Genomic DNA, 11,523 nt, shown 5'->3' on the forward strand with positions numbered 1-11,523 from the left:
CTGAACCCAGCCTGGGCCTAGACAATTCCTTTCTGTCTGCTCTTCCCCAAAAGACCCCCAAAATGCTCAGAGGTTGTGAAGCGGTTAGGGAGGTGGGAAAAAAGGAGATAGATGGCAGGGTGGCCAGTGAGGGGGCTACAGGGAGAGAGCAATGAAGATATTGCATTCCTGGGTTCCCCAGGGCTGGGGGCCCCATCCTGACCAGCTGCGGCCAACAGGGGTGGGGGGCTGCCACATCAGCACACAGCTGCGGCCCACTTACGTAATGTAGGCGCTGCAGCCCACGCCCGCCCGCCCGCCCTCCCCAGGCTGGCTGAGCTCCATTCCCACGAAGGGGAGCAGGTACTTCCAGATGTGCGCCTGTGAGGCGGCCCAGGGGACACGCTTTCCAGATGTGTGGACGTGTGTGCCTGTCTAAATCAGGACAAATGGGGGTCCAAAGCCCCCTTGGGTCCGGAGATGAAGGATTGCTGATGGCATCTCACCTTGCCTTTCCCCCCAGATCAGGGCCAGGTGTGAAGATAAGTCTGCCTCTCCCACCAGGCCTGGGTAGTGAGGGTCTCTGGCCCTGCTAAGGAGCTCCAAAATTGGAGGCCAGAGCCCCCATTGCCTTGAGTGGGCCAAAGCCAAAGGCTGAGCTGTCTTTGCTCAGTGATTCAGCCCCATTCTGGCCCCTCAGAGGCCCCTGGGCCAGCAAGAACTCAGCTCAGCTCTTTCTTGTTCTCATTTAATGAACTTCAGTTTCAATCACCCTCTGCATTCCAAAACCCCTGTTTTTCTGGGGCCCTGGTTCTGAATCTGTCCACTGCCAGCTATCCTGGGTCTGCCCATTGCCAGCCTCAATTTCCCCCTGTGTGCCTATGTGTTTTGTGTGTATTCTGGGTTTCTAGGCAGGGAGCTACAGCCCTGCCCTCAGCGCACTCCCTTCTCGGCTCAACAGCAGGGGGCACTTTCGATCTTCAGGCAGAGCTCTGGCCTTGCAGCCTCCACCCTACCCTCAAACCCGCCTAGCTGCCTGGTCCGCGCCAGCTCTTGAATGGCCCCTCTGTGTGGCTGCTGCTGGCTCCAACCCCAGCCCACCTTGGGCGGTGGGTTTGGGTTTTGGCTGGCACGTACACCAAGGGGCCTGACATCATGGAAAATACAAGAATTTACTATCTTCTCCTCCAGGTTCAGAGCCACTCGAATGCAGAGTCACGCCCGGCTGCCCGTTGGCTAGCTGCCCCTCTCCAAGGCCCCTCACCTCAGTAATGCAGTCCCTTCCCTAGCTTCTTCCACCCGCTAATCCAGCACCCTCAAACACTCTGGGTCTGGGCCCCCAGTGGCCATTCCTCAATGCTGTGTTCTGCTGATCTATTTGCCCATATATGGGCAAGGCAAAAGCCCCCAGAAACTGGACTTATCCAGAGAGAGGGCTGCAGGACGTGTCCAGCTTCAGCAATTGGGCAGCCCTATTCAGTGAGTGATCAGTAGCTAATGTCTTCAAGGGAGCCTTCTAGGGCTTCTCGGCACAGAGGCCCTAGGACAGTGCTGGCTTTGAACAAAGCCCTACATATCCTTCTATAAAAGTGCCTTGGCTAGACCTGTGAGATGTTCCGTGGCTAAAGGTGCTTGCCACTGAGCCTAGCATCCTGAGGTAGAGACCCAGGACCCACATGGAGGAAGGAGAGCTGACTCCCCCAAGTTGTCCTCTGAAACACCCCTATCTCTTTAAATAAACCCTAATGTTTTTTATCACTGGGGTCTTAAGAGCCTTGTGGACCAACTCAATTGGACTGCTCCCGTTTTACAGATGACACACCTAAGGCTTGGAACTGGAAGTTGCCTAGAACCAAGTTACAAATGGTCTCCTACAACTAAGTTTGCCTCTCTTTTCTTCCACAGTTCTCACCAAACCAACGTTCACCTAGAGAAGTTGTGCCTGAGCCAGGGAGAGCATAATCCAGAGGATGCTGTTGGGAATTCTGGGGAGACAGAAGAGGTAAGAGATGAGGGCTCCCTGAGGGGCTAGGTCTGTGATACTGCAGGGGTGCTGTGGTCTCCTAGATTGACCTATAGGAGACGTCACTCCCTGACGCTGTCCTTGAGTCCTTCCAGAACACTTTCTTGGAGGGTGGAGAAGCTGGTGACCCTCTGGGCAAGTTCCTCTCTGATGACCAAGAGATTCTTCCCAGCAGCTGGAGATTCCAGAGCTGTAGCGTGTCAGGGCCAGACTAGTCCTGAGGCCCCAGAGGCCTCAGACAGGCTCTGGGTGGGGTAAGAGGGCACAGGAGAGGTCATCTAAGCTGTTTTTTGTCCCTAGCACCTGACAAGTCATCAGACCAGGACTCCCAGCCCTTTGGCTTTGGAAGAGACTGTGAAACTGAGTTCACCTCCCCTAAGCCCCACCACCAAAGTAGGTGAAGCCTGAGTATCCCCTTTCTCCCTGCTTGTGTCCACTGTTCATGTTTTCTTCATCCATCCCCTGCTGTACTGGTAAACCCCTGTGATAGGGAAGTGGGGCTGGGTCAGTGGGGAGACTCACTGAGAGATGAAACTTGGACCTCGTGTGTCTCTCCATGACCACACTCTGCACCCTCCACAGCTGGCAGATAGGACGGAGTCCCTGAATCGCTCCATACAGAAGAGGTGTGTCTCCCTTCTTTCTGGCATTCTCAAAGACACGGTGGGATAGCAGCTGTGGACTGAGATCGGGGGATGTGGTATCCTGGGAGGGGCTTTGTTTGAATAGGCTGGGATGACACTGGAAAGGAACATAAGACTTATCCTTTCTTCTACCCCCAGCAACAGTGTGAAGAAGTCCCAGCCAACCTTGCCCATTTCCACAATTGATGAGCGCTTGCAGCAGTATACCCAGGCCACTGAGGTAAAGTATACTCAGTTCTCCGAGGCCAAGTCTCCTCTTTAATAGCCATTATCAGCCATCCACCTAAGCTCTCTTCATCCCATCATACCCCTCTCTACTATACAGTGTCTTTCCCTCAACTCTCATTGCTCTTCCTTCTACTCTAGGTCTCTCACATCACAGTAGGAATGCCTCTGTCCTGTCACACACCCACTCCACCAGTGCCCCTCCCACCATACAACACACCCTCATGTAGCCAATCTTCCCTCAGTCTAACAAAGTCCATGTACCTCAACAACATCCCTCCATCAGCCCTGTTCTTCATGTGATACCCCTTCACCTAGCCAGCACCTCCCATCACACCAAAAAATCTTCTCCATCTAACCCATAAACTCCATCCAAACAATGCTCTTCCAGCCCCCAAATGTGTAGCATGAAGCAGAACCCATATGACCTTGTATCTCCCATGTTCTTCAGAAGTAAGGGTAGCTCATGGGGCACCAAATGAAGGCTAGCACATCTGTCCACAATCCCTACCTCCAGCAAACACAAAGATGAGGAAAGGCTGCTGGTGCCTACCATGGTGACTGTCTTGGGGCTCTGTCTCCTCTGTAGTCTGCTGGTCGAACTCCCAAGCTGTCCCGACAGCCCTCCATAGAGCTGCCCAGCATGGCTGTGGCCAGTACCAAGAATCGTTGGGAGACAGGAGAGGTACAGACTCAGTCGGCTTCCAAGACACCCTCCTGCCAGGTAGGATTCCTCTCCAGGCAGACCAAACTGGGGGGGCAGAGCATGGGAAACTGGCCATCGTGGGGGTGGGTGGGTGGTTCCCTTTTGGGGTAGGTGGGTGGTTCCCTTTGGAAAAGCAAACCTGGGGTAGCCAAGGTGAAGTGTGGATGTGAGGCTTCAGGACTCAAGGAAAAATCCACGTTGCCCTAATAAACAGGCAGTAGGACTCTCTTTTGATGTGAGGCGGGCAGGTTCTCGACCTTTCAGTCAGTTAATGGCAGGCAGAAGAAAAGCCCCTTGGCCCGTAACTGTCCTATGACAGACCCTGCCCTGTGTCCATCCCCAGGATATTGTAGCTGGAGACATGAGCAAGAAAAGCCTGTGGGAGCAGAAAGGAGGCTCAAAGACCTCATCCACCATCAAGGTTAGTAAGCCAAGATGGCGGCGGCTACATCCCATCCTCAAAGACTTTCTGGAGACAGCAGCATTCCCCTTCTATAGCTATCTCCTTGACGCTTACTCTCACCTAACAGAGCACCCCATCTGGAAAGAGGTACAAGTTCGTGGCCACTGGACATGGGAAGTATGAGAAAGTGCTTGTGGATGACAGCCCAGCGCCATAGATCATGTATGTATCTTGGTGAGTCAAAGGACCAAAGCATGACAAAATGGGTCCCCCCGGGAGCATACTGGCATAGATGGGCCGTATCTTAGGTCTTGAGGGCTGAAGACCTGGCCTTAGAGTTGCTGTGTTTTCTGTCTGGCTACCAGCTGTCTTCCTGGCTCTCTGAAGCCTGGAACACTCTCCCCTCAAGCAGGATCAGGTTGGCCCAGTACTGTTCATAGGAGACTCAAACTCTATTTAGGAACTCCTACCATATCCAGTGAGTCTCATGATATGTGAGTCGGCCCTAGAGAAACTGAGTGTGGCACAGCATCCAAAAGTGTGGGTTACCATACATCCAGTAAAGGAGATGGGACCTTGGCTTGTCCTCCTGCCCTGCTGAAGACCCCTAGGGACTCTGCTGCATTCCCCATCCCATGAAAAACACAGAGGTGATGCCTGTATGGGTATACATACATTTATTGGTAGCTCTGTCCACAGCCATAGTACCCATCATATTCCAAGCAGGACTTCTAGCCCAACCCCTGCTGAACCCCGTTATGGTGGCTGTGACGGAGAGCCTCTCCTGGCTCTTCTGGGTCCCTTCTCTCACAGCTGATGTTCTGTCAGAGTTGGGGTGGAGTCCCTCTAGTGCCTGGCCCCTGCCTCTTTATAACCCTCTGGTTTGACCTGTCCTTACCCGACTGTTGAAACTTGGTTATGATTTGTAGTAAGCCTTGCCCTCAGTGTAGCCCTACCCAGTAAGCCCTTACTGACGGGAATCAGAAGAGACACATATGAGACCACAGAACATCCTTTCTCCACTGCCCAGTCCTATGTACCTCTGAATACCTCTCACCCAAACCAGCTTGCACTGGGCCTAAAGCCGTCTATGAACCCTGGTCCTGAGGTCAGGCTCCCATCATCCATAAATATTCTCCAACTTGCATTCTCCTCCACCACTCCAAACTGCCTCCAGACACATGCTCCCTGCTTCATCCACATCTCTCACTTGCCACTTCCGCTCCCACCAACTCGTCTGTATCTATCTAATAGGTTCCTTTGAGCAGCCAGCAGCCAGCTGCCATGGCCATGGCCATGCACTATCCTGACCCATTGTGTTCACTTGTGAGGACTGAGACCCTCTCTCTGTATCCTCAGCCTCAGTCGGTCTCTGCCCACCCCAGTCCAGAGTCTGTGAGGCCACTCTGGCTACATTACTGGAGTCTCCAACCTGCTGCTGTCCGGTTGAAGTTCTTGGGCTGGGAGTGTAGCTCCAGGATGGGGTACAGTGTAGGAGCAGGCCGGACAGCCTCCTGTAGTTTCCGGGCATTGAAGCGAGGTCGGCACAGAAAAGGCAAGCGACCGAGGCAGGCTGGGGGGTGTCCCCCATCTCCGGGCCCCACAGGGTGGCTTCTACGGGACTCAGTCAGTGACATACGGTACAGCACTGCGTCCCACATCCTAGAGGCCCTAGAAGCAGGGGGCTGTGGGACCGTGGGGGCTGGCACCTCTGGTTGCATAGACTGCACGCTCAGCTCCGCCTCTGGAAATGCAGGCTGCTCTGCGTCCTCCATCAGTTGCTTCTTCAGGCGTGTCCAACCACTAAGGGAGGGCTTGGGTGCAACTTTGGGAACAGGGCATTGGGGGAGGCCCGAGGGACCTGAGGCTGCTGGGAGGCTGGAGACATGCTTGGGCTCCATGGCAAGCCTGGCTGTGGGCAGCTCCTCTAGGTGTTCTGCTTCGGGAGCTGCAGGAGCTGGGCTATAAGGTGAGAGTCCAGATGAGTGGTAGGTAGGGGCTATGGGCACCACCACTCGAGCACCTGACTCTCTGGATGCTGAGGCCTGAAAGCTGGGTGGTGGTCTTGTTACAGGGGGCTCCTCAGGCCCAGGACTGACTGCCTGCATCCCGGTGGGCAGTGGGCGAATGTGTGCCACTGGGATGAGAGGCTGGGTATGAGAATTACGCAGGCTTTTATCCCCATCCAGGGCCACCCTGGGGGACTCAGATGTCCCAGTATGCGAGGATGGTGACAGCCGGATATGCACTTGGCTGATATGGGTACCAGCTGCTGTAGGGGCAGATACATGGGCAAAGCCATTGTGGGGCCAGGCAGTTTCTGGGGTTGGGGCTTCAAGCCTAGGCGGTGCCTTGAAATGAGTTGCCAGAGACCTTTGCTGAGGAAGACTGAAAGAGACAGTGGACTTCTGTAGGGGCGAGGCCACGTGGTGAACAATGGGGATATGTGGTGAGCTGGGCAGGGGGACCACCAAGTGAGGGGCTTCAGTAGGACGCTGGACGGTGGTCTCCAGGTCATGACTGGCCTCACTCACAGGGGACAGGGAGGTACGGAAGGCCCCAGGTGGGGCGAGGGTTGTTCCCACCATCTTCTTCCGAGCGGCTTTTCTCAGTAGCTTCTGAAGTCTCTGGTTGTCTTTTCCAGGTTTGGGCAGCAAGGGTGGTGGAGGCCCATGGGGGGCCTCAGGTCTTGGGCCACATGCTGCCTGGGGTGTCGACACAACTGAAACAAACATCTCTGGTCTGGGGTAGAGGAGAGAAAGAGTGGTCAGGCTGGGCCCCCTCCCCTGCCCACAGGAGGGGCTGCTAGGTGGTTTCATATGCCGAAGTGGGAGAAGGTGCAGAGTCAGCTACTAGAAGCCTTCTTCCCAGGCTCTCCCATACTGCAAGCACCTTCTAGCCTTATGCATTAGTCGCTGTGGGTTCCTTCATCATACCCTGGTGTGGAGGTGAACTTACAGTGGCTCCAGGTCACTTGGTGGGTGACAAAGCCTAGAACCTGCCTTCAGGGATCTGTCCTATATGACAGCCTGCATAAAGCTGGCCTTACCTCCAAGTACCAGCTGAGGCCCAGACCTATAGTAGTACAGGATGGGAACAGAGACCCACTGATGAACTGCAAGCAAACTGCCTGTGCCTGGCCAGCTGCCGGACAGTGGTGGAGGGCAGGCTGCCTGCAGACACGTGAGGGCCGCCATGCCGTCGCCAGCTTGACCACAGGCGCGTCCGTGTGCTTTGAGTGGTGAGGGGTGGCAGCCAAAAGGCTCAGGCAAGCTGAGGCTGTATCCTTAGAGGTAGATTAGCAGAAAGACGAGAGCAGTTTTTGCTGAGCTATGCTGAATGGGATATCCCCACAGCCCTCCTGCCAGGGGTGGTCCAGGCCGAGCTGCCTGTCTTGGTTTCTGGGCGCCACATGTTTGCAAGGACACTGACAAATGGCATCTGGGCCAAACTGGAGGCCATCTGGTTTGGGGTGGAAGGAGGCGTATGGCTGCCGCAGTTGGAGCTGACTCTGCTGGAGCAGAAGCAAACACTGGCAGGGGGCTGGGGTGGTCTTCCCACACTTGCTCCAAGCTTCTGGGTTACCTTTAGGAAATTGGGACTTGAAGAATTGGGGTAACTTTGGGTTTGGTTCAAGAGGGCTGCCCCAGTGGGTAGTCAGTATTGCCTCCTGAGCCAGCCTAGGCCCAGAATAGATTTGAGCCTGAGAGCTGGTCTCCTAGGTGACTGACCACTGTAAGCAGGAGCCTCCCCAGATAAGGAGGGATATGGTAAGGTCTGATGGACACTAGGAAGGTAGGGTCATAGAGAAGGACAGCTTGTGCCGCTTCTTCAACCCCAGCCTAATACACCCCATACTCTTGCCTATGTTTCCAGGAGAGACTCCAGTCAGAAGCCACTCCCAGCCCTGACCAAGAAGTTGCTTCCCGTTGCCAGTCTGGCCTGCTCTTGTGCCTCCAACAACCCAGCTGCCACTCCCCCCTCCTTTTGCTCCTGGACCCTCCATCTTCCATGCCCTCTTACTCTTTGATCAACCCCCCCACACCTCTGCCTCTCACCATCAGCTAAAGGGACAACTCCCTAGAGGAGCCAAGAGCTCCCACGGAAGGATGGAGGAGAGAAGGCCAGCATCCCAGCCAGATCCAAGGGGTACCTGTCCCCATGCTGAATGTTCAGGACTCTGAGTCCCTTTTTGTGTGTGTAATAAAGCATCTTGAATGGCCCCATGCACTGGCTCTCCTGTGCTCACTTACAGGGAACAAGGTGAATGATGGATGGGTGATAGATGGATGGACAGGTGGATGATGGGTGATGGAGGAGTGGTGAGCTCATGGGTAAGTAGATGGATGGATGGACAGAGTGTAAGTAGATAAATGGATGAATGAGCGGAAGGATAGATCATTTATGGGTAGATAGAGGGACAGGGAGATACATGAGTAGCTGACTGGCTGGCTGGGTAGATGGATGGGTAGCTAGATGGAGACGTGAATGATAAGGGGTGAGTAGATGAATAGCGACAGGTGGAGGTGTTGATGGTTAAGTAGTTGAGTGGGTGGGTTGATGGATGGATGAGTAGATGGATAGGTGGGGGAGTACACAATGGTGGAAAGGAGAGAAGAAAGGAAGGAATGGAAGTAGAAACTGAGAGCTGATTGTGAGGGTGAGTGAGTGTATAGTGGCTGACCAAGTGTGTAAATGACAGTTGAGCTATGGGATGTTGTCCTTGGGGTCTCCTGCCCCTCACAAGCCTGCCCCTTGGCCTGACTCTAAACCCTATTGCCTCTGGACTCTGGAGATCCTTGACTAATGATGAGCTAAGCTTGACCATGACAACTACCTAGACATTCAGAATCTTGACTTTCTGAAAGCTTCCAACTCCACTGGTGGGGACACATAGCTCTGGAATATTAACGTTCACACTGGCCCCAGCCTGCTTACAGCCTCACCATAATGTAGATGTGGAACTCTACTCTGCTCCACGAGAAGCTTTTCCCAGGACACGGGACACTCCCTGCCCTTTCTACTCAGATGAGGAGGTGGCCAAGGGCAGAAGCTGTTTCAAGGTCCTTAAGGGACAGGGAGCAAGATACTAGTGTAGGACCAGAATGGGTATGTCAAGTGACAGAGGGAAAGTGTTTATTGCACCATGCTCCCCTGACTCACCTCGGGAGGAGAGTGCAAGGTGTGCTAAGTACAACTCCGCTAAATCTTGTGTGGGTCTCAGGTATAGAGTCTACCCCCTGCTATAACACTGCCCACCCTGCCCAAGACACAAGGACACGGCCCTTCCATCTTCCTGCCTGACTCCTGAGGGATCCAATAGCTGGAGTTTCCTCCTCAAGGTCCTGCTCAAAGTGAAGTCCCTTGGACCCAGAAGTGCCCTAATACCTGTCGAGCCAATCTGTGTTTTTAAAACCTGGAGGAGCTGTCATGCATGGAGGCAGCTGGTGCCCGGATCACAGCGGCTGAGTCCCAAGTGCCACGTCAGCCAGTCCTATCCTGGGTTTGGCAGAGCTAGCCACAGTGGGTCAACTAGGAGTACTGGGTAAGGCTCAGAGTCCAGGGGCTCTTACACTCCCAGTCTGGATGGCCTCTGAGCACCCCACTATCCTAGGAGTCGCCCATATTGGCTACTGGAGCCAAAACACTGGAAAGACAGGCCCTTCTCAACCTCTTCTGTCCGCAAGGCTAAGTTCTTCATTCACCAACTTTGAGGGATCCTTCACAACCAGTCTGTGAAGCCTCAAACTCCACTGCTTCTCAGTCTCCTGGGTAGAAGTTCAGCACCCATCCAACAGACTTTGTCCCCCACCTCCACCAGGGTCTCCAGTCCTCTCCCAGATCCCCAGGGAGCCTTTTGCTCTGTCTCCCCTGCTCACTGAGCCCCAGCCAAGCCAAGGAGGACCTGCTGTGTATTACCTGGCGTGTGTTACCTGCTCAAGTCTTTAGTGGCAGCAGCAACAGGTCCAGCAGTGCCCACTCTATGCTGTCCTCCTGTACCTTGGGCCTGGTCCCCTGAGAAGGAGATGACTGTTACCCAAAATAAGACCTGCCCTGTCTCTCTGACCTCACTGCGAGTGCCTGCCAAAGGCTTCTGAAGTGAGCAGCCACCCTCCCCTGCTGGCCATAAGGAGCCATTACAGAGACAATAGTATACCCTCCTACAGACCTCTAAGGACCCCCATTCCTCTCAGACAAAAGAGCTTCTGGATGCAGGACTTCAAAAACTACAGACTGGACCAAATCCCTCGTGTCTGCTCTCTGTGTTCCTCAACTGAGGGATGTGCTTTGTTTCGGTTAAAACCTGATGAAAGGGAGGCTGGCCTTAGCACAGAAGAGATTTAGAGTCCCCTTGGCACCAGTGTGGGGCTTCATAAACTCTACATGACCTCCAAGGGCAGATTGAACTGGGCATCTGTGTTATTTGGAGTTCACTGAACCCTATCTATCCAAGGACATGGATGGCTGTGGAAGGTTGGGGTAGCCCAGCAACTCCAGCTTTGAGGGACCTCTAAAGGGCAGGTGCTTGGAGCAGAGGAGAGCAGGAGAGAGGCCCTGTTCTGTGAGCCCGCAGGCTAAAAGACTGGCTCCACCCTGCTTTTGACAATAAGGTGGGTCTTGTGTGTCTCTGCTACTCTATGGCCCATCTCCGACATGTAGGAAGTGGTTGGTGGGTCAATCTCAACCTTCCAGAAACTCAAAGATCCAGCTTGTCTCTAACCCTAGGATGCCAAGAACAGGAGCCCTGTCTGTGTCCCCTGGGGTTCACATTGACTTTTCCCCTGAACTGGACAGATCCATGGGCCATACCTGTCATGCCCAACCCCTGGGGTCTGGGAGAATTGAGGAAATGAGTAGGAAGTGCCAAGTTGGTCTCTTGCTACTTGGTGCTTTAGTTTCCCTAAAGGCAGTGCTATCCAGGCACACAAGGCCCAGGAGAGGTGTCCATGGTTGGATGGTGCCCCCTGGAGTCTTGAGGAAAGAAAGGCCAGGCACATGGCCAGGCCTGCTCAGAACCCAATAGAGCCTAGGTCTCAACATCTTAGGACAGAACCCCTGGACCAAAAACAGGCCCAAACATGACCCAGCCTTCCCCAGTCACTGGGGAAGATCGACAACCACCACAGGGTTTAGGTCATCATTTCTCTTGTTATATGTTCCAATGGTGTCCACTTGAAAAAAATAGACCTGGTTTCTAAAGGGTTTGGTGCGATACGGGCCAAGGATCCAAGGTCCTTCATTCTGTGGGTGTTTTGAGCTGTCTCTGTGATGGAGGCGTAGGGCCGAGCTACACGTGCCACATGGAGTTAGACCCTATCTTGAGCACTCCTACAAGCCACCTTGGGCAGAGGAGCAGGGGGCCAAGGAACTTGAAACCCAAGCTCTGATGACCACTCCCCAATACCAGCCTGGCTCAACACAGTCTTTGGCTCCATCTAATCCATTCCTCCTCCCTCCGTCAGTCCATCAAGCATGTGCCCATTGCCGGGGGGGGGGGGGGTAGGTAAAAATAGCAACTGGCACCTTTCTAGGACAGTTGGGG

The 11,523-nt window shown here is 54.1% G+C and overlaps 2 protein-coding genes across 5 annotated transcripts in view; one reads left to right on the forward strand and one right to left on the reverse strand.

Annotated features, from left to right (window-relative positions):
- The window catches only part of Lsp1 (lymphocyte specific protein 1), a 35,092-nt gene extending 26,884 nt beyond the window's left edge, over positions 1 to 8,208 (forward strand). For 2 of the 3 annotated variants that reach the window (XM_075972831.1, XM_075972833.1), the window contains exons 4-11: positions 1,885 to 1,981; positions 2,303 to 2,395; positions 2,585 to 2,628; positions 2,785 to 2,866; positions 3,461 to 3,595; positions 3,921 to 3,998; positions 4,108 to 4,202; positions 7,857 to 8,208. In XM_075972831.1, the coding sequence (XP_075828946.1) occupies positions 1,885 to 1,981; positions 2,303 to 2,395; positions 2,585 to 2,628; positions 2,785 to 2,866; positions 3,461 to 3,595; positions 3,921 to 3,998; positions 4,108 to 4,197 (619 nt within the window). In that variant the 3' untranslated portion in view covers positions 4,198 to 4,202; positions 7,857 to 8,208. Of the gene's footprint in view, positions 1 to 1,884; positions 1,982 to 2,302; positions 2,396 to 2,584; positions 2,629 to 2,784; positions 2,867 to 3,460; positions 3,596 to 3,920; positions 3,999 to 4,107; positions 4,215 to 7,856 lie in introns of all 3 variants that reach the window. The other variant, XM_075972832.1, reaches the window with a different exon arrangement.
- On the reverse strand, positions 4,641 to 11,523 carry Prr33 (proline rich 33). Of its 2 annotated transcripts, XM_075972828.1 has the most exons (3): positions 11,505 to 11,523; positions 9,914 to 9,995; positions 4,641 to 6,722 (listed from the first exon to the last, which is right to left on the reverse strand). In XM_075972828.1, exon 3 carries the CDS (start codon positions 6,713 to 6,715, stop codon positions 5,396 to 5,398), a length of 1,320 nt encoding a protein of 439 aa, XP_075828943.1. In that variant the 5' UTR covers positions 6,716 to 6,722; positions 9,914 to 9,995; positions 11,505 to 11,523; the 3' UTR covers positions 4,641 to 5,395. The 2 variants fall into 2 exon arrangements, with proteins under 2 accessions (XP_075828943.1, XP_075828944.1); XM_075972829.1 differs by lacking the exon at positions 11,505 to 11,523 and having other exon boundaries at positions 9,900 to 9,995.

Source organism: Microtus pennsylvanicus, chromosome 5, assembly GCF_037038515.1.
Source record: "Microtus pennsylvanicus isolate mMicPen1 chromosome 5, mMicPen1.hap1, whole genome shotgun sequence".
NCBI lineage: Eukaryota > Metazoa > Chordata > Mammalia > Rodentia > Cricetidae > Microtus > Microtus pennsylvanicus.